The following is a 26646-nucleotide window of genomic DNA, read 5'->3' as shown; positions in this document are numbered from 1 at the left end:
ATTTTTGCTGCATTTGATTCTTTGTCTACCACCTCTCCTTCAGCCTTGGCTCTCTGCACTGGGTGGCACTATTAGTCACACCACGGGACTTCTCTTACTAAGAAAATGCATTTCAAACAGCAAGGAAACTTACTGAAAGAGAAGTTGGCGTCTCGTTTTTTTGCTGCCCCCAGCCACATAAGCTCAGGCATGTAAGGTGGGAATCATTTGATCGCATCATATGGGCAACCTGCTGTGTAAGTGTCTAGGCTCTTTTTTATTGTCCACAAAGAGGAAAAGCCACTTCATGTTAATGTAAACAGCTAAAATAGGTCAGATGAATCATGCCCCCAGATGTCCTCCTTCTCTTTGCTTATAAATAAAGTCCGGATGATTAGCTCGGACTTAGCTGTCTGCACCGTGGACATCTGAACAGATCTCACCTCTGGGGACCATGCTTGTAGCAGCCATCACATGTAGGTGACTGTAGGCACGTGTAGACACCTAAGAGGATTAAAAATACTTGGCTCAGTGCAGCTGCTGCAACGGTGAGCACCAAGGTGAAAGTGCTCTGGGCTTGTTTTCTCGAAGCTGAAGGCAAACCTGTCTGAGCAGCCATATTTCTCGTCACCCTGTGAATTTCTGTACTGCTTTCTGGCAAAAGTTAGTTTCCGAAGAAGGAAGAATGGATGGATTTTCCAAAGGAAGCTACAGATTAGTATTTGATAACATGCAGACAGATAGCATTAAGCTATGATTCTTCTTCTTTTTTTTTTTTCCTTTGCTAGATTCCTCAGCTCATCAGACACAATTGCATAACCTTTATTTTCTCCAGAAATGTTCCTTTAAGCAGGACCTGTCCTCCACATCATCCGCTCTTTCTGCCTTCATGTTGTCTCTTCAGTGTTGCTCTGGAAATATGTTGATTTGGGTTTAAAAAAAAAAAAAAATTGCTGCACAGGTGTACCTGTGGGCAGCACGCTGCCATGTGGAGGTTTGCTTACACAGGGAAAGCCAAGACGGGGGATGTGTGTGAAAGTGCACCTTTCCTCTTTTGCCTGAGAAGTTGACTCCCTTGTTAACTTTCAGAATTAACTGTTGCATTCGGCAGGGTTTTCTTTTCAGTCCACGTACAGCTTTGTTTAGTGTTTGTTTGCAGTCTTGTCAAGGGGTTAATTAATTACTCTTGAACTTCCAATTTCAGTCGCTACCTTAGTGTATATTTCGTATTTGTGCAACTGCAATTATAATTCTTGAATACAAGCTGTTCCTTGGTGTAGCAGGGTGCAGGGACACTAATATTTTATCATTTTCTAATATGTATTTTCTACAGATCTTGACAAGACTCTAATTCCCCGGTGGCCTGAGGGGAATGGAAAGGTCTGTGTACAAGTTGCAGCAGTCAGCTGGTTCTGCTGTTGACTTCGTACCTGTTGTGAGACCTCACAGGGATTGCAACTGCCTTTGATCACACCAAGCTTTTATCTTAATGGCTTCAAAGATGAGGTCTAGAAAAGTAATTTAAATAGTAGACCTAAAAGATTGACTTTTGAGGCATGTTTCTGTGGCAAAGATTCGTTGTAGTGTGGTTTGCACATGGCCACTTCCTGCAGATCTGCCATTTGATGTTCTCTGGAGGAGAATTGACAGACGTAAAACTCCAGCAGCAGGGTGTATGTCTTCTCTAAGCTATTCCTAAAAATAACCAGCATAAGAATGGCTTTGAATTGATTTTCTACTTACGGATTCTTGGTAACAAAGCTGTACATAATGTTTCCTTTTTTTTTTCTTGACTTGCATTTGTGTACTTGCATACATACAGAGTTTCCTATAATGACTTTTAGAGAATAAATTACCAAATTGACATCTTTCATGTTATAGGGGTTTCACAATACCAGCTGTAGTAGAGGGTTATTGTGAATAAAGCGTTGGTGCTTATCTGTGGAAGTGTGTACGCTTTCTGTCACACTTGCCAAGATTAGCTTGGGGCTAATTTAAGTTGACAGCTGTATAAAAGGGATTGGTACTGTCACCACCAAACTGTTGCAGTTAACTTTCACACATGCTAAATATGAGAGATAATTTTTTTTGAAGCTTGAACCAGTTTTGCATAAGCCATTTATCGTGATTTCTCTTAACCCTGAGAGAGCTGAGATGGCGCTTTACAGCAGCGTAGCCTAATGGCATGGGATTTACTGAAGTCCTTTAAACATATAACTCGCTTCAGGGTAAGTATAAGGAGAGATTTTATTTGCATCTAACTGGCATTGTTCTAGGGAAGAAAGGGTTTATTTGGGATGTGCTTTCACAAGTAGAACTTCAGAAAAGAAATCACCAAAAAATGGTATTTTGTTTTCTCCATGCATCCTTGCCATGTGCAAACATTCACTTATGCGCCACAATAAAATATTGTGAATTCAAATCGAGCATTTGGTTGGGTGTTCTGTTTGTGGGGCTGTTGTTTTAGTAGTAGCAGCGTGGGGCTTGTAGGCAAAGCAAGTATTTGTGAGGCCCGAGGGCCCCTTTCTGTAGGGGTATGGGGCAGGCTGCTGTCCCTGCCTCTGCATCTTTTTAACCAATGCTTGTGTTCAAGCTTGTCCTCAGCCCCGTGCCCGTAAGGACTTGTACAGCTCCTGGGAACAGGCACAGGAGTGGCTGCTGTTCCCCTGCGTCAGAGCCAAGGGAAGGGAAGAGCTGGGTTTTTTCTTTGAGTGTGGGCTGAAGAATTGAGCCAAAGATGTTTCTCATCAAAATACAGCTCAAAACTACTATCCACAGAGCTGTTTCTCGGTGCGAAGCCAAAAGCCAAGTGTTGTTCGTCAGTGAACTCTCAGTAATACCCTTCAAGGCTGAATTAACAAGTCATGTGTGGCAAAGTGGTTGGGAACAACATTCAGAAGTCACTATCACGATGTGCATATAGCATGACTTCTGAACATTGAGCTGGGTGCTTCAGTTTCAGGAGTTGTCCATCCTAATGTGTAAAATGAAGCCCAAGAGCAATTCTCATGCTGATGAACAGCGCTGAAGTATTTTCCTGTATAAAGGTTCGTTTTCTTTTCACACCTGTTTTGTTGTTCAGTGCTTTCTGCTTCAATTTGAGTCCCTGACTTGTCACAGTAGCCAAAGGTGATGACCATTTTTTGCGTTACAAACAACAAAAATCTAGAAAAATCCAATTATGCATGAAAATCTTCAGATTTTGTGCAAATAAACCCATCTAAAGGCAGACTTCACCAGACTGAGTATGCTATTCATAGAAGAAGCATCAGTGAAGAACTTTCAAAGTAATTTCTTCCTGTATACTGTAGAAATATCTTTACATACAGTTTTCCCAAAAAGAAAAAGCTGGAAGTCAGTGTGTTAGTGGACATCGGGTTAGAAGGACCCTGGTCAGCCTGAAGTTGTTTGTCCCGGTTATCCTCCAGGTCTCTTGCTTAGTTTTTTGTTTGTTTGTTTGTTTGTTTTTCTTTTATCATCTCTTATTATTCTCTTATCATCCAGTGCTGATAGCCTTTAGAGGAGTGAGGAAGGAGAATTGGGCATTTCTATTTCCAGCCGTGGCTGAGATTGCTCAGCCTTGAAGTGAGATCACTCTTAACCACATGTGCCTCCCACCAGACCAGCTCAGCATCTGCTGTAGGCTCACTGACCATTGCATTACTCATGTCGTTTCCTACATCCTAATTACTAACACAGCTGCTGCTCGTCCCTTTCTGTTTAGTGATCATGGAGCCTGCTCCACTACTGTGACCTAAAACTGCCTTGTAGCTTCTAGTTGCTCTGTACGGTATTTTATCTTTTTGGAAAGTGTAGGTGGGTGGTGTGCCATGCATGCATTACCAGTTTGTGTTCATTTACACCAAACTTGTGGAAACTTTAAAAACTTTTTTTGGCGTTGTTTTTGACTTCTATCTTATATTTCAATGTAAAATATTCTTTTGGACCTTGCCTATTTTAATCCCATATTTAGTCCTTATCAGTCTGGCAGGTGTAATAGCTTCTAGCTCAGTCCTAAAGCGGGTTTGGCCCTGTATATTGGTGTGATTGCTGACACACACACAAAAAAACATTTTCACACTGGAGCATCGCAAGACTCATCTTTTTTGGCGAAAAATTCACTTCCAGCTTGTTTAAGAAAATAAAGATTTTATGTAACCCCATGGATTCAGACAAATTATTCATAGATGGCTTTGGTTTCTGCCCACAGTAAACAATACTAGTGGGTATTTTGTTTTTGATGTGAGCAATATCACAGTTACAGTAATGAATGAATGAAATTGTTTAGCCTGTTTCAAAAGCTTCCTTTCATCTGTGGGAGAATTTGAGCAGATAGAATGAAATCTCTTTCAAGTCAATTCCCAATGCAGAAATAAATCTTGTGTGGGTGAAGGGGGGGGAAGCAGCCACCTACCTGGAAATCTAAGACTATAAATGAGATGTCACAGAAAAAGGCAGTGGCATCCACTCCAGTGCTAATCCATTAGTGGGGAGGGAAAAAAAAATAAAAAAAAAAAGAAAAAGAGAAGGGTGGGTATGGAGGATGGGGGAGAAAAGCCAGCAACACGTTTATGAAAGAGGGTACTTGTATCTTTAATCCTCATTCTAGTGAAATGATGACTACTGGAATTATATAGGAAAACTGTAGGAACATACTGTCTGCCGTTCACAGACACACTATTAATTAACCTGGGCTACTTCTGTGTCATTGGTTAGGTTGGCTGCAAGCTGTTGTCCCACTGATGGTGGCAGTGTTACACACGCGTACCCCAGCTGGAGTAAGGAAGGAGGCTGGCTGCAGCTCCTCTGAGCTGCTGGAGCCTGGAAGGATGTCGTGCTGCACCATGGACAGACTTCTGTGCTGAGGGTACCTGCTGCACTCTCAGTCCTCAGCCTTAAACTGAAAATCAAAATAAACAATGAGCTGCCCATGGATATATCCATGTTTGTCTACCTCCTTTTTGATAAGCCTTAAGGAGGGTATAAAAAGCTTTTCTATTTGCTTGAGGGTTAACAAATTGATTTATTTTTTTCAGAAACTTATATATGCTGGAATTGCAGAGAGTCACTTTGATCCACAGAAAATAAAGAAATAACCTTAACAAAAGCTCTTGGGTATCATTGCTTAGTTCTTGTAGTTATTGAATAAAGACATTAATTCCTAGAAAAAGAATTGTTTACTTCCCTAGTGAAAAATTTCCCAGAATACTGGGATAGTGAACTATTCCCAGAATAACTCTTTAGAATTGTTGATAATCTGAAAACTGATAATGAAGAAGACAGGAGTATGTTCCAGGTTGTAAAGTTTAATGGATGTTTAGGATTACGTGTCTACTAATTAGATAAATGATGAAGTTAGAGAACATCCTGAGGGAAGAAAGGTAAAGATGTGGTTAGTAGAAAAAAATGTTTTGGTGATTGGAAGATTTTATTTTTCGAAAGGCGTGGGTTATTTTGAAGGACATAAATTCTTTGCAGGGCTTTTTTTATGTAGGTATTTTTTTAACATCTTATGGGACTTTCAGCTTTTTTTTTTTTGGGTGGAGTCAAGGCTTTTTCTAAACTAAGTTTACAGAGAAAAGCGTTCTGTAAGAGAGCAGTAACTTGAGAACATCAACTCATCTTTTATTTAAGGCTTTGCTTTCTGTATCTTTATCAGAAGTGGACAAGCCCACCCAGCTCCAACCCCCTGCCATGGGCAGGGACACTTCCCACCAGACCAGGTTGCCCAAAGCCCCATCCAGCCTGGCCTTGAGCACCTCCAGGGAAGGAGCATCCACAGCTGCTCTGGGAAACCTGTTCCAGCGCCTCGTTATCCTCATAGTAAAGAATTTCTTCTGAATATCTAATTTAAATCTCCCCTTTTTTAGTTTAAAGCCATTCCCCCTTGTCCTATCACTACACCCCCTGACAAAGAGTCCCTCCCCAGCTGTCCTGCAGGCCCCCTTCAGGCACTGGCAGGCCGCTGTAAGGTCTCCCTGGAGCCTTCTCTTCTCCAGGCTGAACAACCCCAGCTCCCTCAGCCTGTCCCCATAGGAGAGGTGCTCCAGCCCTCTGAGCATCCTTGTGGCCCTTCTCTGGACTCTCACCAACAGGTCCATGACCTTCTTATGCTGGGAACCCCAGAGCTGAAGACAGTGCTCCAGGTGGGGTCTCACAAGAGTAGAGAAGGGAGGGAGAATCACCTCCCTTGACCTGCTGGCCTCGCTTCTTTTGATGCAGCCCAGTAACTGGAGAGAGGAACTGTGGTAGAGAGAAGCAGATAGGGTTTGGGATTTATCATGTGGTTGCAAGTGGTTGTCAGTGACTGAAGGGGTAGATCAGGGCCCTGGTAATGAATTTTATTTGTGAGCTGGGGCCAGTCTGGAGTAGGTGTGGAGTCAGTTCCTGTGCTTCTCCTGGTGCATGGTGGCTCCCTGGTGCAAGGAGAAGTCTTGGAGCTCTCATAGTCCTTAAGTTTCAAAAAGCACTTTTATGAACACTGCTGTAGCTATGCATCATTCAGTATTTCTGCTAAACTGTTTGCGTTTCCCAGATATTTTTGTCAAGATATGAGACATAAGTTTTGCTAGACTTCTGAGTTTACAAAAAAAAAAAAAGTATGTGGACTACTTATTTAAGTTTTTTCAGAGTTTGAGATCTAGACCAGCGTAAAACAGTCCTCCTAAAGCATAGCTTGAAGCTTCTGCTGGAGCAAATACAACTTAATGCAATCTCAACGAGTATGGTTTAGAGAAGAGTAAAACAGCCAAAGGTGTTCCACAGCGTAAATGTATTGATATAAACTTAAAAAACAGAGGGCTGAATGAGAATGCTTCAGAAGACCTAAGATGTGGCTGTTGTGTTTTTGTTAGGAAACGGTTACGGAGAAGCTGTCCAGGGTTTGTTTGACTGTCCTGGTTTGTTCTTTTAACATAAATTTAGGATTTTGTAATCAGTGATGTTGGCAGCAGGAGTTTGAGCTCTGTTCAATGAAGAATAGAAGCACAGTGTGACCTACATCTCCATTCAGTCAGATGGGATTTGGGGTCTTGTGAGGTACCAGCAGAATGCTAATTGTGAGCCAGACAAACTAGCTGGCTCATATCTGGGGGATTTGCTTTCAGCGAATCAGATCAGTCTGTAACGTATTGAAGTGTCTATCAAGGTATCTCTGTAAATGTGATGAAATCCTACCATCTTGCCGCGCAGGTTTCGTGACGCTCCTGTTTGCAAAGTAGGATGTATTTTTGCTAGCACTACTGTACCGTGGACTAAGCCATAGGATTGTGTGTTTATTATTGAGCAATGTGTTTTACACCATAGAGACAGCCAATACTGTAAAAAGAGGGACTTCTGATCCAAAGTAGATATGCTGTTTGGGTTGAACTTCATAAAAGATTGGATAACAGGTAAATGGGTAATGGGGAAGAGGAGGGAAGGAGTTGATGGTCATGAACAGGTCTAATTCAACAGTTCCCCCAGGAACTGTTATGGGGAGAGAAAAAAAAATCCTTGAAAGTGTGTCTGAGTAAAAGCTAGAGAATTATAGGCCTTTATCTCTTTTTCCCCCTTTTTCCTCTAACATTTTCTTATTACTTGCATCCATAACATAATGGACGTGAGGGCAACTGCATGGTTGGAGATTTTTTTTGGAAGGGTGTTTCTTTTATTAAGTGTGATAAGGTAATGCTTGATCTCATTTTGTTCACTTTAGTGGAGGATAACATTTTTGGGGGGTGGACAGAAAGAAATATGAAGGGGAACTGAAAAGCTTAGGAAGTTGAGGCATTTCCTCTATTGATGGAGGGGGGTGGTAGGTTTTCCATAAAAATTTTCAAAGATGTGTGATTAAGTTATCTTTTAGAGATATGAACACCTGTTAGTTCTGCTTTGTTATTTGTTAAGCAGTTCAGATGTGGTTTTTATCCTGACGACTTTGTCTTTGCTCCTTGCTCTCACAGACTACAGTAAAAACAGCATTGGAACGCTGGTTGAAAGAAGTGCCTCAAGGAGGGATTTAAGAAACTACACAGAAAAAATGATTTCGAAAGACAGCAGTGACACAGAACTGTTGGAGCAGAAGGTGTTACTAGCTTCTGTGTTAGGCATCAGGGTTAGTAATTACAAACACGTAGGTCAAACGTTGAGATTAAAAATCGTGGGGCTTTCTGCAGCCCTTTCCCAGAAGCTGGGGTATGAAGTAGGATGTGAGGGCAGAAGAGTGCCCATATCAGGAGAGGGGAACCTCCTATCATCTGGACCCTGCATTGCCTGTAGTGCCCATAAGCACTGTTTTGACGTTATGGTTAATTTATTTCCGAAATAATTGGAAAAGCTGGAATAGTAGGCAGGAACTTGTCTTTCACAGCCGCAATCCTCCCACCTCAATATACTGACACCCCAACCCCCATGTGTTTTTGGTGTTCAGTCTTGCCGGGTTCCTTTTGGCCATGCCCTCTCCTAGCAAGGTGTTCAATGCACAGATTCAGCTGCCAGCTGTGTCCCACAGCAGCTGCCTGCCAGGCTGGCTTGTCAGGTCACTTTGTTCTCGTAGGTTTTCTCATGCATTCAGTGCCTTGACAAATTTTCTTGGTAAGAGCTTTGTAAAATGATACCATATTGTGTGTAACTTAACACACCATTGAGCATTAGAACATCTCCTGCCATTGAAGTCCTGAAGTCCATTGCCAAGCTCAGAGACCAGAGCAGCTCCAGCACCTCAGGGATTTTTGTAAGGAATGAGAAGTGCTAAGGAGTGTAGTGGGTTTTGTAAGGAGTAGCTCTTGGCTCAATTTGTCTTTTCCCTTTTTTTTTTTTTTTTTTAATAAGAAAAAAAGGATTGAAAACAGCTAGCATCATCAGTAAGGAAAGTAGTCAGTTGAGCAGAGTGTTTATTGTAAAACTGCTCTTTCTGTGCTGCTGCAATACTCTAATCATGCTCATAGCCTTTCAAACTAAAGAAGTGTTGGTCAGCTGATTTCAGTTCTTTGGTATTTGTATTTTTACTTCTGATTATATGTCAAGTTTTCGAACTAGAAGCTTATTGCATCAGTATTTTTATCAGTATCTCCATTCATTTGCTCAAACGATAAGGACTACAGAATGCGCGTGGTTAAACCACGCACAGTTGCCTCCCAACTAGAGGCTCCTTAATCTCTGCTTTGTGTTTCCAAAAATGATTTTATCTACAGTTGGTGTTTATTTACATGAAATACTTGTAAACAACTGGTGGCATTATGCATACAGGTGTTAACTGCAAATAAAACCCCTCTTCTGTGTGACTGCAGCGTGTGATGTTCAGCACTGCAAGGAAACTTTCTGGAAGCACTTAACTGTAGTGGATGCACATATAGAGTATAACCACGTTTCTTCTATTTGAAGAAAGAAATGCTCATTTGCATGTTACAGTATCATGTTGCTCTTAAAAAATCAAAAGAGTATTTTATCTTTAACGAGACTGACACAGAACTGACATTTCCGCAAGAAGAGAAAAGCTGATGCAGAGTCCCCTGCAGGCCTGCCTTCCATTTTTGTTTTCTTTGCTTTCCAACAACTTCTATCAAGGTTTTTTGTTATGTAAAATTTTACTGTAATCAAAACACTAGAGATCAAGAATTCACGTATGTCTTCAACTTGCCATCAGGGTTATGATATGCCTTCAAGCTGTTGTGCTTTCTGGGGAGGCAGCAGTTGTTTTTCAAGACACTGTGTGCCTGACGTGAAACTGGTTGTCTAGTGCTGGAAACGCCGCCTCAAACAAATGGTGTCTTGGTTATTGTCTCACCATGCATCTCTGTGTTGCCGTGGTGCAATTTGCCTGTTGGAATACAAGGCAAAGTCTTGTCCTTTAAACAGACCAACAGTAGTTCCTTTTTTTTCCTCTCTCTCTTTTGTACCTTTAGTGCTAACAACTCTTAGATTTATAGCAGGTATTTTGTTTGTGCAAGATTCAGAACTTGACCAAATACACACCCTCAGCCAACAGATTCATTATTCAGCATCGCAGAGATTGCTGTAGAAAAGCAACTGGGGATCTCTTGTTTCAACAGGGAGGCATAAATGATGTCAGACATGACCATCGGGTAGTCCCTGTAAAGAAAAGTGTGTCATGCCTAAGGGTAAAACACGCTCGTGATACCATTGGTTCTTACTCATATAGTTCTGTGAGAAATGCTTGTTATGCCAAATGTAGGTGTATGGAAACAAGCAAGTATGCATGTGTGTGGGTGTATGTGTATACAAAAGTCAGGTATTGTAATTCAGTTGGTATTTGCAATACTACCTGTTGAGTCATATATAAGATACAGTTGGAGGCTTCTGTGCTTCACTAACTTGGACTATGTCCCTTAATTTCTTTTTTGATTTTTTTCTCCCTTTAGGGTAATAAATGCAGGGAAGAGTACACACAATGAAGATCAAGCCAGCTGTGAAGTCCTGTTTGTCAAGAAGAAATCTGGAGGCGCGAATTCTACACCAAACAAGAATTCAACAAAACGGAGGTCGTCACTGCCGAACGGAGAAGGTCTCCAACTGAAAGACAACTCGGTAAGCAGACTTCTGTGAAGTACAAAATAAAAATAAAGGGATGTGGTGATAGGACACCGAAAGAAGAACTCTAAGTGTTTACTGTTTCATGTGTTTCCAGTTACATGATATTATTTCTGTGTAAATGCAGAACACCTAACTAAATTTTTCTTAGCTCTACTACTTGATTTTTTTTTCACTGAAAAATGCTCCTTGCATATTAGTTTAAATATGCAGAAGGGAGTACTCCTTGGATTTTCCTTTATAATTCATTTATGAAAACATAATCCTGAAAAATTTACTGCTATGAAATACTGACTTTAATGGTTGTGGTTATCTTGTCCAGTGAAGGTCACTGCAAGCATAACAGAATCATTGTTTATACGGTTGCACCATTTTATGAAGAGTTGGACTTTATTTGGGTTCTTCTTACTGAAACAGGATTGTGTGTTACCAGCTTGGTTTATGTAGGTAGGTTAAGGTCCTCCAGCACCCTGAATTCAGTGATCATGGACTGCAGCCCTCTCTGTGGAGAGTGATGTACATCATGCACTTCTTTGTTGGTAATCATCTTCTGTTCTTCGTCTGTCTTATTTCATCCATTCTTTAGCATGGGCTCAGGCTCCAGCAACGATTGATACTGTGTTAGATTCAGACATGTAAACTCCCTAAATTTTGGATGTTGGAGTCAGACAATGTGGATATGCTGTCTCTCTGCTGTTGGGAGAGCACAGCTTCTCCCTAAGTACTGATTAGTCTTCTGTTGGACTATAAGAACATCTTTTCTTTTTTTTGTTTGTTTGTTTTTAAACCATATAATAATTAGAAGTCTGCTTCAGTTTCTTTCCCAAAACCCCATGGCTTGGTGAACACCTGATGACTGCAGGGGTCATTGAGGTCCTGAGGAACAAGAACTTCCTCTTGCACCGTGTCCCTCCTCACCTCGTGCTCCCCCTGCTCTGTTTCATACTTCCTTATTGCTGCAAAATCTTCAGACTGAGGTTTGCAAATAGTCTTGTCCTTTCCTCTTTCAAATCTTTCCTAAAATCATCTGTACTAGTTCCTGCGTGCTGATATTCCCCATTGAATTCAGACTGTCACAATGTTTTTTTCCAAGTACATATTTACACCCTCCAGGATAAAGAATTGTGCCCTAATCTGAGACTAATCAGTTTTGCATACACACACGCAAGGCAAAAAAGTATTTTTAATAGTCTGTCTTCAGAAAAAAAATTGTCTGTCCTAGAAAGACCATGCAACTCTCTGCTATTGACCTACACAAATGCTTGATTCCAACGAGTGTATTTAATTTTTGTATGCATTAATTGCTTTTAATGAAGCAAGTGTCTGACTACAGTACATATACACATGTGTAAACCACACAAAGATAAGCAACAATGTATTTGGTCCACGTGATGGGTTTGTTTGACACCAAAGGTACTGCTGTCATGCACATAGCACACTACAAGGACCCTGGAGCAGACCCTGACCTGTGTAGGGACGCTAGCGCTGCTCTAGCGCCTCATTGAAGTTCCAGGCCTAGCTTGTGGGAAACCAGATCAGGGACCTCTGAATCCATGGCATGGGTGGATGTAGCTGTACTGAATTTGCCTCTGTTTTCATATTTTGGGAGCATGCATGGAACATAAAGGTTCACAGTGATGCTTCGCAAGTCCAGTTAACTTCCAGTTTTGAGTAGTATCAGATGCTTCTTCCCAAGAGAGTAAAAATGCATGCTAGGTTTGTATATACTTTACTGCACAGTTAATCAGTTTCCCCACAAGGTATTTTTGTCCAAACATTAAGTACTTAATATGTTTAGATTGCATGCAAAATACAGGAATATAAAACTTATTTCATTATTGGAAAGATGTCTTCAATAGCCCTGATGTTATCTAACATTATGGTTATCATACTGTTATGGCACCGTAATGGTAGGGTCTATAAACTGAGTACATATTTTTGAAAGCTGCTCTTTTTATTCATTTTAGACTAAATGATTGTTAGCCTTATCAAATATCCCGTTGCCCTGTGTAATGAGAAAGCTCATAGACTTCTCCAATTTCTTCTCTTTATTAGTGTATTTCCTACTTTGATTCTGTACCTTTCATCTCCATTTTGGCATAAATAACTACTTCCTTTCAGGTTTCATGAGAGAAACCTTTTTATTTCAAATCTTTTTACTTTCTTTTATTTCTTACACATTTTGACCAGAAGAGTGCATAGCATCTGAAGTGAAGAACCAGCTGATCTGTACAGTATAGTACTGTTTCCATGCCACTTATCCTGGTTTTTATATGTTCTTATCTACAGATTTTCCTGTTTACTATGTGACCTTTGAAGGTGCTGTAACACTCATTATTTAGCTGTGTAAAACCTATTCTGCCATGTTATTAGACCACAGCTTGTGAATAGAAATTTGTAATATATTCTCCCAAAGCAGGCAGCATATTTCTGGAGAATGTTATCTCTACTAGAGGGCAGTCTTACACTAGCAATTGATAGGATGTTTTTCCTTGGTACTTGGTACTTCCTTTTGCTACTTGAAAATATTAAAAAAAAAAAAAAGATTATAAATAATGATAATATTATTTCTATAATTACTATACTTTTCTTTTTTTTTGTATTTTTATGCTGTGAAATATAGTATTGTATTTTGCCCTCATATAACATTGTTAGCATTGGAAGCAAGTATTTTTTAAAGAGTATCTGAGTCAGTGTTAAACATGATGAGGATGCAACTATTCTGTATCAAAAGGATGCAGAAATACATGCTTGAGACACTCCGGTGAATGTTGTGATATCGTCCCAGCAAGTGTTCAGTAAGAAAGCCAGGGGCTGAATTCTGTAAATGCCTTCTGGGGACATTCCTGTAATGCATGATCTGAAATCATACCTGAGTAGTGAAGCACTTCATAGAAATTTTGGAGAAAGAAGGGATGAGAGAAGTGATTTACTGAGTACTTGTCCAAAGGAGGGGAAAAAAAAAAAAAAAATTCGGTTCTTGCTTATTTTAAAGCATGGCTCACAAGGGAAATATGTCCTGCTCCCCCACTGCTACATGGTCTTTGGACAGGCGGCCCTGTGGCAACCTGTAAGTCAGCAGGGCCTACCCACGTGGCTGAGGTGCCCCCTAACAGGGGTACTGCCGTGGCGAGCGCTGGAGACCATCAGTGAGTGAAATGGGAGTCATATGCCAGGGTCTTGTCATAGTGACGGTCAGGTGGCAGGACTTAACGTGATGCATTATTAATTGTCATCGTACCATGGAAATACATAATTAATAGTGCTGTAGTTTTTCTCTGTGTCACAAAGATGGGAAGGAGTGCTTGTTTTGTATGACGCAAGCCTGATTGTCTACCGTATGTAGCTGAACACACCATCGGTGCCACGAGGAGGCTTTCTTCTGTGGATGGGATGGCAGCTGCTCACCCAATTGCGATTTTATTTGAACCCAAGACTTACTCCATTGCATTTTGTATCTGTACTTCTTATTTGGTGCAATAGTAGTAGGGTGGACTGTGGTTGGTTGTTTTTGTTTTTGTTTTGTTTTTTTCAGAACAATTCTTGAATAGCAATGTGATTCATCTGTCTGTTTGGAATTAGTTGCATAAAAAATCTCTCAAGGTTTACAATGCAGGACCACTGGCTAGCTTACCTGAAAAATATGTCTGAAATTGATTGCTATATATTTCTAAAGCTGCCCACTTTTTACTATAACCAACCTCCAGTTATTTATACACATTTGCTGTCATGATTTCTCATCCATTGCTTGACCCAAAACTTTGCATGTCTTAATTACGTTTTACAATTACAAAACCCAGGAGACTGTTGCATGTGCCTGAGCGCAAGGTCAGCAGATGTGGAGTCTGAAGCTTATTAAATTTCCTAGTGCATACTGGAAATGAATTGTAAGGTCAGTGCAGTGAAGGATCTGTTTTCTCCTGTTGTGTCTTGTAGCTATTTAGAATGCTGTTAAATCTGAACGAAGGAAAATCTAAAATAAATCAGGGTGTGTTGACTTATCATACTCCCAATTGAGGGCTTTGTCCAGTTGAATGAATGAATGGAGATTCATGATTGAAAGACAAAATACCACCAGAGCTAGCAGAAATGGATGTCTCTGAGACATTGAAGAATGATAATACCTTTGTGTTGGAAGGAAGTTCAAGCTCCCCGAATGAGAGAGATGGAGAACAGCCCTGTGTATGCACACCAAAATGGATAGTAGCATGGTGGCTACAGAAGGCATCTCAGCTGTCGGAGAAAAGCGAGGATCTTCTTGTGCCTTTTGTCTCATCTGGCTGTCCCGGCTGCCAACTCTTGTTTGCTCTCTGAGTTTCTGCCTTATTTGCACTGTATATTTAATTCTCAGCAAATTGGCACGGGTTTTGGATAATTCAGTTTTTTCAAACAGAGCTGTTTTTATTCTCAGGGAGGTAGAAAATGAGTTCATTTCTGCTTCCTTATTTAGATAGCTAATAGGTTATTAATGGCTATTCTTTTTGCTAGTTCAGAAGTTAATCAGGCTTTGCAGGAATATATACAAGTTTGTGGAGACTAATATTTGTTACAGTAGTGCCTGCAGATCCCAGCTGAAGTTAAGGCAGTAGAGCATCTCATACAAAGATATGATAGATAAGATCAAAGTTATAATATAAGAGAAATGTTGTGGTAGTCATCTCCCATAACTTTATAATACAGACCTCTCAGTTATATAGGCTATTTCTACAGTTTATAGGAAGAAATAAGTCCACTTTGGAATAAGATGAGGATAGTCTGAAAGTGCAGGGTTTTTTTTTTTTTCTTCCACTGGTTGTAAGGGGAATCTAGGGAACTGTCTTAGAAATGTGCAGTATGGATGTCTGAACTTAGCTGAACTGGTAGCAACACTGTCTTGTTTTAAAGTTAGGTGAAGTACACAGGAACCACCGGAGCTGACATAACCATGCCATGTTCAGGTCAATGACAGCCTGAGAATGCAGCAGGGGCCCACATGAGCTTTTCTGTGCTAACGCATGCTTCCCAGTGGCTTAGGGGAAACAAATGATAACATTTCAGGTTCATATTTTGTCATGGCCTGTCATTCAGATCTGTTTAAAACTTTATGGTCTTTGACACCTTATTTTACTGCTAAGCTGACATGAGTCTGGTATCCAGTAGGTACTGGAGCATCACATCTGGCCCATGCACACCAGAGGCTACAGTGGCAGGGTTGGCACAGCTGTGGGTAAGAGGAAGAAAACTTCCCATCCTCTGGAGAAGATGAGGGTTTTGGCTAGAGCAGAACTCAAGAGGTGATCTCTTGGAGCAGGGTCTTTCAGCCCTGCTGCAAAAATGTGTGTTATTGTTTCTGATCTACCACCTTCACTGTAGTGCAGGTTCAAGGTTGATGGTGAGGTAAAGGAGCTCCAGGTTTGCACTCTCTTCCCTCTAGTGTGAGGGATGACAAAGTAGTGTGCAGAAGACCAAGGAACAAGGGGCATAAGGCATGAGCAGGTGCGTGGATGACAGTAAGTTTCCCATCTGTGTCCTGGTATTTGGTGTTCGGACATTCCTGCTTGGAAACTTCTCTCTGCCTTGAAGGTTTTCTTGTTCAAGACACCACTGCTCAGTGAAACAAAGAGCTGCACTGGCTCTGACTAGTCTTTTCCAGCAACAGAGCCTTTAGCTCTGCTCCCGAATCAGGTGGTGAGGCAGCTTTGCTCTCATCATGGCCATTTGCTGTGTATTGCTTGGCAAGGGCACTGTCAGAAACCTTGCACATGAAGCGAGGTGACTGCAGCCACAAGAACTGAGCTGAGAAAGCAGAGCAGGAATGGGATAAAGAGTAGCTTGGTATGAACACCTCTTTGTAAATGCTAATCCTAAATGACTGTTGTGTTAGTAAAGAATGAATTACTTTGTGCTCTGCCTTATTTTCTGAACAGCTCTAATACAGACTTTGGGGGCTTGCTTTGGAAGATTCAATAATTTATTTTTAGCGACTAGCTCTTAATTGTAGGTTTCTGATAGAAATTGTTTGGGGTAGGGGGCACTATCAAAATTCAAATCCTCTAGGTGGAAGGTAAAATATTTCTGTTCCAAATAGAGTTAGAGATATGATGTGGTTTAACCTGGCCAGCAGGCAAGCACCACACAGCTGTTTGCTCACCCTCCCCAATCCCTCTCTGGGATGGGGGAGAGAATCAAAAAAAATGAAGCCTGTGGGTTGAGATAAAGACAGTTTATTAGGACAGAAAAGAAAGGAAAATAATAATGATAATAGTACTACTAATAATAATGTGTACGAAACACGTGATGCACAATGCAATTGCTCACCACCCGCTGACCGATGCCCAGCCTATCCCCGAGCAGCCGGCCCCCCACCCCGGCCAGCCACCCCTATATATTGTTTAGCATGACGTCAGATGGTATGGAATACCCCTTTGGCCAGTTTGGGTCAGCTGTCCTGGGTCTGTCCCCTCCCACCTCCTGCTGCACCCCCAGCCTGCCCGCTGGTAGGACAGAGCAAGAAGCCGAAAAGTCCTTGGCTTGGTGTAAGCTCTGCTCTGCAACAATTAAACATCAGTGTGATATCAGCATTATTCTCATCCTAAATCCAAAACACAGCACCATACCAGCTACTAGGAGAAAAATTAACTCTGTCCTAGCTGAAACAGGACAAGATATAATGCCTTTATGTGTACACACACAAACCTCACCAGCAATGGCAGCACATCTGTGAAGGGCTTGCACCTTATGAATGGTATGAAGATATAAACAGTGGAAGCATTATCCATGGTGCATCATAAGAGAGGGATTTTGGCCAGGGAACCAAACCCTAAGAGAGGAATGGGAGCAGAAGCAACTTGATCTCCAACTCCCAGGAGGCAGTGTTGCCATTCTGAATAAACGGTTTCAGTTTCTAGCTGAAATACTACCAATTTGGGACACTTGTCTCTGCTGGCAAACTACTTCACATTTTGCATGAATAGCAAACTATTTTTGCAAACAGATTCTTTGGTCAGTAATCCTGTTATCTGTTAAAAATGGCTTAGTGCAGAACTTTACAGCCAGGAGTTGTGTGGACTTTGAGTGATTCTGAGCCACGAGTGAGCTGGCACAACTGCCAGACATGCCCTCGGGGGTAAAAATTCATATAATGTTTTTGATGAATTTACCAGACTAGGCAAGTGGGTGGGACTGGATATGGAGCTGCATTCAGAGCTGTGTGCACTTGTTTTTTTTCCCCTACAACTATAGGATGTTTCCTGTATGATACTTACTGTGGTGAGTAATCCAGTACTGCGAGACAATCCTCCCATTTCTCAGCATTTCAATAATGAAATGAACAGTGTGCACAATAGGTTGCTGAATTCCTTTTCTTGGTAGAAGTCAGGCTTGGAGGAGCTCCCTTGTATAGGGGACTATATTCTTGATGCAGTGGTTAAGGATACTTTTGAACTTTACTACATGCAGTTGATGCTCTATACATAGAGCACCAATGCCATAAGCTTAAATAATAATAATAAAATGGTAATATTTATAATTGAGACTTCTGAAAGTGCATTTCAAATAGGGTTTTAAGTAATAGTGTTTATTCAGCAACGAACTTTTTGCACTTCTGTTGCATTCAAGGGGTGACCATATAGCTGTTATGTGTCCGGCCGCATTAGGGTACCGAGCTACCCCGATGACAGACTCACACGTAACGCAGCACACCCTCACTCGAGTCACGTTCCACGAACCGCCACAGCCACACTTAAAGAGTTTGGTCACGTTCAATGAGAACTGTCACAGCTAGGTTCAATGCAATCTAGTGCAGTTTATTGCAGCAACAGGTACACAGGTTCTTTGGCTTGCTGGTGATAAATTCACTGTCTGCAAAGCACACTCAAATGCCAGAAGTATGAGTAACACGGGCTGGCTATTAATGCGTTAAAAAGCACAAAGACTCTATAGAGATTTCTGAGTTTCCTGGGGAGGCAGGACTTGGTGTGACCAAGTGTTCAGATCTTACCCAGAGGTGTCCCAGTGGGGGGGGAAGAGAGATTCAGCCCATCAACTGATCCCAGAAGTCACGATGATATCTTCCCTCCCATTCCCTCTCTCTTAAGCCAATTTATATTATTTTCTATCTTTTAGGTGGAGCTTGAGTGACTCTGGTCATGCATGTCTCGGATACAATTGGTGCAAAGTTTTCTGGCTTTTGTTTAAAGGAATAGGCTGCGAGAAATTCAGAGCGCGTGCTCCATGAGGGGTGGTCGCACCTTGGAGGTGGGTGGCTTTTGGGATGGAGGTGTGTTTTGGCATTATAATGATATTATAATGAGCAAAGTTCACTAGAGTACAGCATTTTGTCCAAAACCATTGCAAGTGTTTGGCTCAGGGCAGCAAACGTGCAGCTGACCGGTCTCGGTGTGCACAAGAACAATGGAGTCCCCAGCTGGTCACAGAGCCCAGCCGCGGTGTCTCCACACCGCTCCACACTCCGTGCTGTTCCTTAGAGTCAGCACACCAGGTTCCCCCAGTGAGATGGCATCTAAGGTTTGGAGCCTAGGGAACATTTTGTTAGCACAGCTACACTGCGCCCTGGAAGCTTCTTCAGTGCTGTACCTTTTTGTTAAAACGTGAATATTGGTTTAATTTTCAAGTCACCTTAGGCAATTATTCCACATAATCCACCCCATGACTATAGTCACTCAAGCTTCACGACATTTGGAATGTATCAGGTGTATCATGTATGTTCTTGTGGTGAGGTTTATCGAGTATATATATGTCTCGTAGGTATCATAATCCAAAGTTTAACATACAAACTAATTGTTAGTATAAAACATAATGCAGTGAGTATTAACAAAACAACAACCGGGTGAAGCATCTTGTTGAAGATTCCTGTGTCAGTTGGCAACCATCCAAACAAAGTGTCCCACCAGTGGTGTTTTTCATTTTTCTTTACTCTTTTCATCACTCGATGTATTTCTTCTATATCATGATGGACAATAATCAGAGTCCTTTGTCCATTTTCTCAAACTCGTTTCAGCTGCTTCAAAGCTTCATGTAACAGTAATTTCTTCACCAGTGTAAGGTTCATTCCAATAGGAGTAGACAGCAGATCATGAAGTAGAGTATAATTGGATGTAATAAGTTGGTAAGAGATGACAGGAGCTGAGTAACTAAAATCACATCCTAGAATCTTGGTAAAGTTACAAACATGAACATTGGAGTCATTACTTGTACTTAAAGTAATATTATCTATGACTGTAGAATCACAATGGGTTCTCGTGCAAACACAGCCTGTCCCAATATATACAAATAGTTTCAAGGGTTTCATTAGGATGTATCTCAAAGTGACAAATGTTTTGTTCAGTGTCAAGAACAAATGTCTTGGGCTTCAAGCGTGTTACTTTCAAAAATGAAGCCTTTTTGGTCATGCACAATACATGCATTTACATCAGTTGTTTGCCACTTTCCTCCCTTTTGATGGGCCCATACTTTATGTTCCTTAGAATAAAGTATAGTTCCATTATGATTGAGTCCTAATGCAATGATTGGATATACATTGTATACTGTGTCATTGCTTATTAAGGCAATATTTTATCACTTTCTGCATAATGGGTAAAGTTGACTAATTGCCACCATGCTTGAAACTCCTTTTCAAATTCTGAAGCATTATCCCAAATCAATTTTCAGATTTCAGTGGGTAAGGTTCCTCCTTCTCCCTCTCTAATAATAGCTGCTGCTACAGACTGTATTCATAACTGTGCTTGGATGCAGCTCAAGGCAAGGGAAGTATTACCTTGGGTTTTCCCAAGGGTGTTTACAGTTAATTGATGATCATTTTCTTCAGTTTGTTCCCAATGGGGTAAAATGTCTGATAGAAGCCGTTGACGTGCTCCTAAGGCCAATAAGGATACGTTCCAATTTCCTTAGGTCATCTGTAGTAGCAGTTATTCAGCTCATTAGGACCTCAGCATCAATGCTATTTAATATACCTAATCCTGTTCCAAATAACCCAGTTACATCTGGTGGCGTGCACCGAGATTTTTTCAGAGAACGTTCATGTAACCATGCTAACCATCCAGTATAGGCAGTTCTCAAAAAGGTGGTACATTTTGAGTTGATTTCTGAGATATTAATGCACAGTTATAGCTCTATCCTTTTTAGAGACCAGCTAGGTTAAAGAGTTGCAGTGTTCCAACACTTGCACTATATTGTGACAATGCGTGGTCCAAGGGTCATTATGAGATGTCACGGTGAAACACCTCAGCTCCATGCACAACCACAGTAGCTAAGTTTAAGTTTTCCCTGATGGCATGTGTTCCCATAATCCAGTGTATTTAGCATGGGCTTGGGACCACGGCCGTTCTGGGTCTTTTTGGTTATGAACCAGAGGGGATTGCATTAAGGTCAGGGTAAAGCATAGCATTATCAATCCAAACTGCTGATTTGTCATTCTCCAGCTGTCCACACGCAATTCACTCGGGATTCCTGTGAACACAAAAGGAAAGAAAACATGCTCGGTTGTATTCAACCGGCAGGGTTAGAAAGAGGGTGAAATCCACCAGGTGCGAATCTGGTGTACTTTTCCTGAACAATCTATATTAGTGTATGCAGAACCGACTAACACTTCTGCCCTGGTTAATTTTTGTACCTCTGGCAGCCAGAGTGAATTTTTTTGCGGTGGGGCATTGTTTTTCCACACCATCGATTCCTGTGAATTTAACCCTGCGTTGACCAGGTCTTATGCCCAGGGTTTGTGCTGTCTCATGGGTAATTACAGACATTTGGGCTTGGGTATCAAGGAGAAAGGTTACCAATATTTTGGGGGTCCAACGGGAAGGCAATGGTAGGGTCAGAGTATTCAGCAGAGAGCCATTAAATTACTAATACCCGCCAAGCAGGGTGGCTTGCTGCCCTCCCCGGGGACAGGAGTTTTTTTGCTGATACTCTGCCTTGTCAGTTGGGCTTGGCGCAGGAGGTGTGCTTTCCTTATGGGCTGGGGGCTTTCCAGTTAGGCAGCTCTCCCCACTGGGAATATTTTTCTTAACCAGAGATCGGACTAATGTACGGAGATTCTCCGTAGGGACACAACGCAAAATTGGTCGGGGTACACCCAAAGCTATGGCCTTACGCCACAACTCAGCCCGTTCTTTATGATGTTTGAATGTCTCTTTAAAGTTGGGGTATTTGGGGTTTTGAGTGTGGATTTGGCATGCTCGCCAGGAGTAATCTGGGGGCTTAGTACGGGACAAACTAATCCAGCCCATTCGACGTGCATACTTATCTATATCTTGTACAAATTCACTCCAGGTAGGAATGGGGGAGTACGGATTTCGCCTACGACCACGATCACCATCCCTGTGAGCAGCTTGTATGCGACCCTGGGTATTTGCTACAAACATCTTAAGACAATCAGGGAGTCCACGGATGAGAGGGGTTAATCGAGCTGGGTTGATAGGAGCCAACATCGGGGATTTCCTAAATTCATCTCTTTCATATATCGCCTGAATGCAGGCTGCTTTCTGTACTGCAATAGCCACGTCAGCATAGCTTGTGGCTCTAATTTCCAGTGGTTCCCCTCTCTCCTGGGGATCTATACGACCTGCCCAGTATGCAGCTCGTGCAGTTAAGGAGTAATTATGGTCTCCTGGTGTGGTGGTTAAAAATACTCCTGGTCCCCAAAAGCCTCCTGCTTCTTCCTCACTCAACATAATTTGATCTCCTCCTTCAAGAGAAACTCGCCACACGTACTTGACTTCTGATTCTCCTGACCACCTTGAGAACTTCTCCTGTATTTTTATCAGCTCTGCTGGTGACCATGGGATTGTTCGCACTGTAGTGTGGATCTCATCTCCATCATTAACAGTGGTCTCAGTTTTAACCAAAGGTCTCAAGGAAATCGACTGAGGTTCAGAATTGGCAGTCTTTTTGACCTCATCATCACTGTCAAACCAAATATCACCATTCCAGCTTTCAGGGTCTGCACTATGCATTAATCTATGAACCTGCTTAACTAGAGCAGAAGACTTTATTTTATTTAACAGGTGATTATACTTCTTCAGTAATTGTTTAAGATGACTATTCTCATTCAAAAGTTTATTATTCTCATTCAAAAGTTTATCCACACTGATTCCTAATGTTTTTCCCATCTCCCTTTCAAAGGCCAATGATGACTTTAACGCCTCATTTTCTGATTTCAAAGCCGTGTATTCCACATCAGAAATTAGTTTGGGAGCAGGAGTTTCCTTAGCTCCTTGCTGAGCAGAAGACAAACAGTTTCCTAACACCGCACAAATTGCACCTTTAACTTTTCCCACTCTGATCTTTTGTGCAGCCTGGCACTGCTTAATGCTTTCTACCAATTTCTCTCCACCTTTCCAAAAATTTTGAGCCCACTCCCTCGCAACCTGGGAAGGGGCACAGTTGTATTTTTGCAGCAGTTTATACATGGCGATCCTGCCGATTATGGCAATTTTTCTGTTGCGTTAAAGGGGTGACCTGTTAGCCCTTACAAGTCCGGCTGCGTTAGGGTACCGAGCTACCCCGATGACAGACTCACACGTAACGCAGCACACCCTCACTCGAGTCACGTTCCACGAACCGCCACAGCCACACTTAAAGAGTTTGGTCACGTTCAATGAGAACTGTCACAGCTAGGTTCAATGCAATCTAGTGCAGTTTATTGCAGCAACAGGTACACAGGTTCTTTGGCTTGCTGGTGATAAATTCACTGTCTGCAAAGCACACTCAAATGCCAGAAGTACGAGTAACACAGGCTGGCTATTAATGCGTTAAAAAGCACAAAGACCCTATAGAGATTTCTAAGTTTCCCGGGGGGGCGGGACTTGGTGTGACCAAGTGTTCAGATCTTACCCAGAGGTGTCCCAGTGGGGGGAGGAAGAGAGGTCCAGCCTGTCGACTGATCCCAGAAGTCAGAAGGTATCCTTCGTGATGGTATCTTCCCTCACATCCTCTCTCCCTTAAGCCAATTTATATTATTTTCTATCTTTTAGGTGGAGCTTGAGTGACTCTGGTCATGCATGTCTCGGATATGATTGGTGCAAAGTTTTCTGGCTTTTGTTTAAAGGAATAGGCTGCGAGAAATTCAGAGCGCGTGCTCCATGAGGGGTGGTCGCACCTTGGAGGTGGGTGGCTTTTGGGATGGAGGTGTGTTTTGGCATTATAATGATATTATAATGAGCAAAGTTCACTAGAGTACAGCATTTTGTCAAAACCATGGTAGGTGGTTGGCTCAGGGCAGCTGACCGGTCTCGGTGTGCACAAGAACAATGGAGTCCCCAGCTGGTCACAGAGCCCAGCCGCGGTGTCTCCACACCGCTCCACACTCCGTGCTGTTCCTTAGAGTCAGCACACCAGGTTCCCCCGGTGCAATAGCATCTAAGGCTGGGAGCCTAGGGAACATTTTGTTAGCACAGCTACACTGCGCCCTGGAAGCTTCTTCAGTGCTGTACCTTTTTGTTAAAACGTGAATATCGGTTTAATTTTCAAGTCACCTTAGGCAATTTTTCCACAACTTTGAACAGCATGAACTTGTAGTGATTGTCTAGATACATGTTGCCGAATGAGACATTTTGCATTAAGTTTCAGATTTTGTAACTCAGGTCAGCAATGAATATTTACTTTTGGATTTGTGAATGATAGTTTATGGCGTTTTTAATCCAACCTGTTTTCTCTGCCCTACTGCCAGTATTTGGCACCTTTTCGGAGCTGCTGGAACAGCAAAAAGTAAAAGGAGCTGTGGTTCACAACCCTGTGCACAATTCTGAAATAAGCAGTGCTTTTGGCACATGGGGTAACAGGATTCAGGTGGTGTCTAGACCATATGCTGATCTGCTGTGTAAGGGAGCAGTTTTGGGTGAATGAAATAAATATGCATTTTAGCTGTGGAGCTATTGCTAGGATGTCTGCGATCCTAAATTAGACCATAGTTAGCACAAAGTTCAGACATAATTTTGAAGTTATTTGACTGCTTTGAGATATAGGTTATGCTTTTGTAGTATTTGGTGTTTTGCAACAGAATTGCCTGATTCATGTCCCTTGCAAAATCATTTATTTCAAAATCTTTATTAGCCCACTCCCTTCTGGCTTGCAAGGCAGCCCCACAAACAGTTTTTTTCAGTAAAGCTGGGAAAAGGTGCAGGATTAACAAGAAACAGAGGGGGAAAGAGACTGGAAATACTCTTTCCTGAGGCTGCTGCCAAATATGCTATCATGCAAAGACAGGTATTGTTAGTCCTTAAACGTTTCACTGAGGATGTTGAGGTGAATTTTCCAGAAGAGTTGGGGTTATCTAGGGTATGACTCCTTAGTGCTTTTTCAGGCAGATCTGAGCTTGTGCTGCTGAGAACTTGGTCTACCCTGAGGCCTGGGTTAATGGGCCCTATCTTAGTGATACTGAACACCACCATGAGAACGTGGTTTCTGTTCAAATCAGAGCAAGAGCGGAGATGACTTACACCCATCAGAAGGAGACTGTGTAGAGCAGAAGTGAAGAAATATTTTAGAATCATATCGTTGATCAAAAACTGCTGAACAAATATATTACATTACCACATACACCTTATTCTTAGTAACGTATAGAAAAAATTACTTTTTTAGATACTTTCTCTGCCTGTATGAGAACAACTGTGTTGACCAGCCTGCTAGGAACTGAGGTAAGATGTGAGATCTAAAAGTGTGCTATCATGCTGAGAGCCATCCTGAAACATTTGCCATAGCTCTTCTGATCAGGGGACGTGTAACTCCACTACCGTACAAGAAATTTTTTGGGGGACTGGGAATATTTAGGCAGTGAATGTGTACGCTAGTACAGGAAGAGTGCAGCTGGACCTAGTTGCATCTACCATCCTTGAGGACCTCTGTGCTGGATCCAGTTCTGACACAGACAGGAAAAGCCTGAGCTGTCCCCTCTGTCAGCATGGGTGGGCCTTACCTGCCAGTCACGGAGGTAGGGGTCACACCGTGGCACTAGCTAGGCACAGTGGTACATCATATGTCAAAGATGTGACTCTCCAGTACTTCTCCTCTACACAGTCATTAGGAGATGAAGGCAGTCTCACAGGGGTAGCTGTGTTTGTCAAGGCATTCTGTGATGACTGTAAGGTACAAAAAGATTGCAAGCTCAACCTTTTTGTTAGTATTTTTTGCGGAGGTTAAAAAATAGGCAAAAATACATGTCTCTTCCCTGCAAGAGTTGTACTAACACGCTGGGTTATTTCCTTTTCAGTAGAAAGATCACTTCTAGGAAAGTGACCTGCGTTTTACGTGCTGCAGCTGTGCCACTGGCTGCTCCGTCACTTATCTAACTTGTGGTTGCATGACGGTGACTGTCTCTTTTCCTTTCTTTTTTTCCCCTCCCATCTCCCCAGGACACAGATGGGATCAGCCTGTACTACTGGTCCCTGTTCGATGGACATGCTGGGTCAGGAGCAGCGGTGGTCGCTTCCAAACTGCTGCAGCACCATATCCTGGAACAGCTGCAGGAGATCGTGGACATCCTGAGGAACACGGCCGTCCTCCCCCCCACCTGCCTGGGAGAGGAGCCTGACAACCCGGCCACCAACAGCAGGACACTGACACGGGCGGCCTCCCTGCGTGGCGGCGTGGGGGCCCCGGGCTCACCCAGCACCCCTCCAACACGCTTCTTCACCGAGAAGAAGATTCCCCATGAGTGCCTGGTTATTGGGGCTATAGAAAGTGCATTCAAGGAAATGGTACGTGCGTCTTTGGGTGTTGAAGTTCTCATTGCATACATCAGTGAGCCACATGGCCTGGACAAAATGAACTTCAAGGGATTTTTTTTCACTTTTTTTTTCTCTACTTAAATAATTCTGTCCATACATAGATGGTATTTAAGAGCCTCAAGAGTTTAGCTGTTATGTCTCTGTGAGGCAGGGAACTGTTTATCTCCCTTTGTCAAAGCTGCCGCCAGGCTTGCTAGCGGACAAACAGGAGCAACATCCTAAATCCCGGGTAGCGCCATGACCACATCGTTAGTGGTTTACTCTGCTAGAAAGACTGAGAAGTTTGTTGTTCTTTCTTTCATCTTTTCTTCTTTTTTTTTTTTCCTTTTTAATCTTAAAAATTAGCATTGCCTCATAGTAGCACATTCAGAATTGGCCATTGCCATCAGGCTACACATATGGACATGCGCCTTGG

At 42.2% G+C, this 26646-nt stretch overlaps 1 protein-coding gene across 3 annotated transcripts in view; it reads left to right on the top strand.

Moving 5' to 3' along the window:
• The window catches only part of PPM1H (protein phosphatase, Mg2+/Mn2+ dependent 1H), a 139189-nt gene that overhangs the window by 52006 nt on the left and 60537 nt on the right, over window positions 1-26646 (top strand). For all 3 annotated transcript variants that reach the window (XM_080592100.1, XM_080592101.1, XM_080592102.1), the window contains exons 2-3: window positions 10341-10506; window positions 25857-26201. In XM_080592100.1, the coding sequence (XP_080448226.1) occupies window positions 10341-10506; window positions 25857-26201 (511 nt within the window). The remainder of the gene's footprint in view (window positions 1-10340; window positions 10507-25856; window positions 26202-26646) is intronic.

Source organism: Anser brachyrhynchus (genome assembly GCF_964034855.1).
Source record: "Anser brachyrhynchus genome assembly, chromosome: 1".
In the NCBI taxonomy this organism is placed as follows: Eukaryota; Metazoa; Chordata; class Aves; order Anseriformes; family Anatidae; genus Anser; species Anser brachyrhynchus.
Note: the sequence above shows the minus strand (reverse complement) of the source record. Positions and strands in the feature narration are given on the sequence as shown.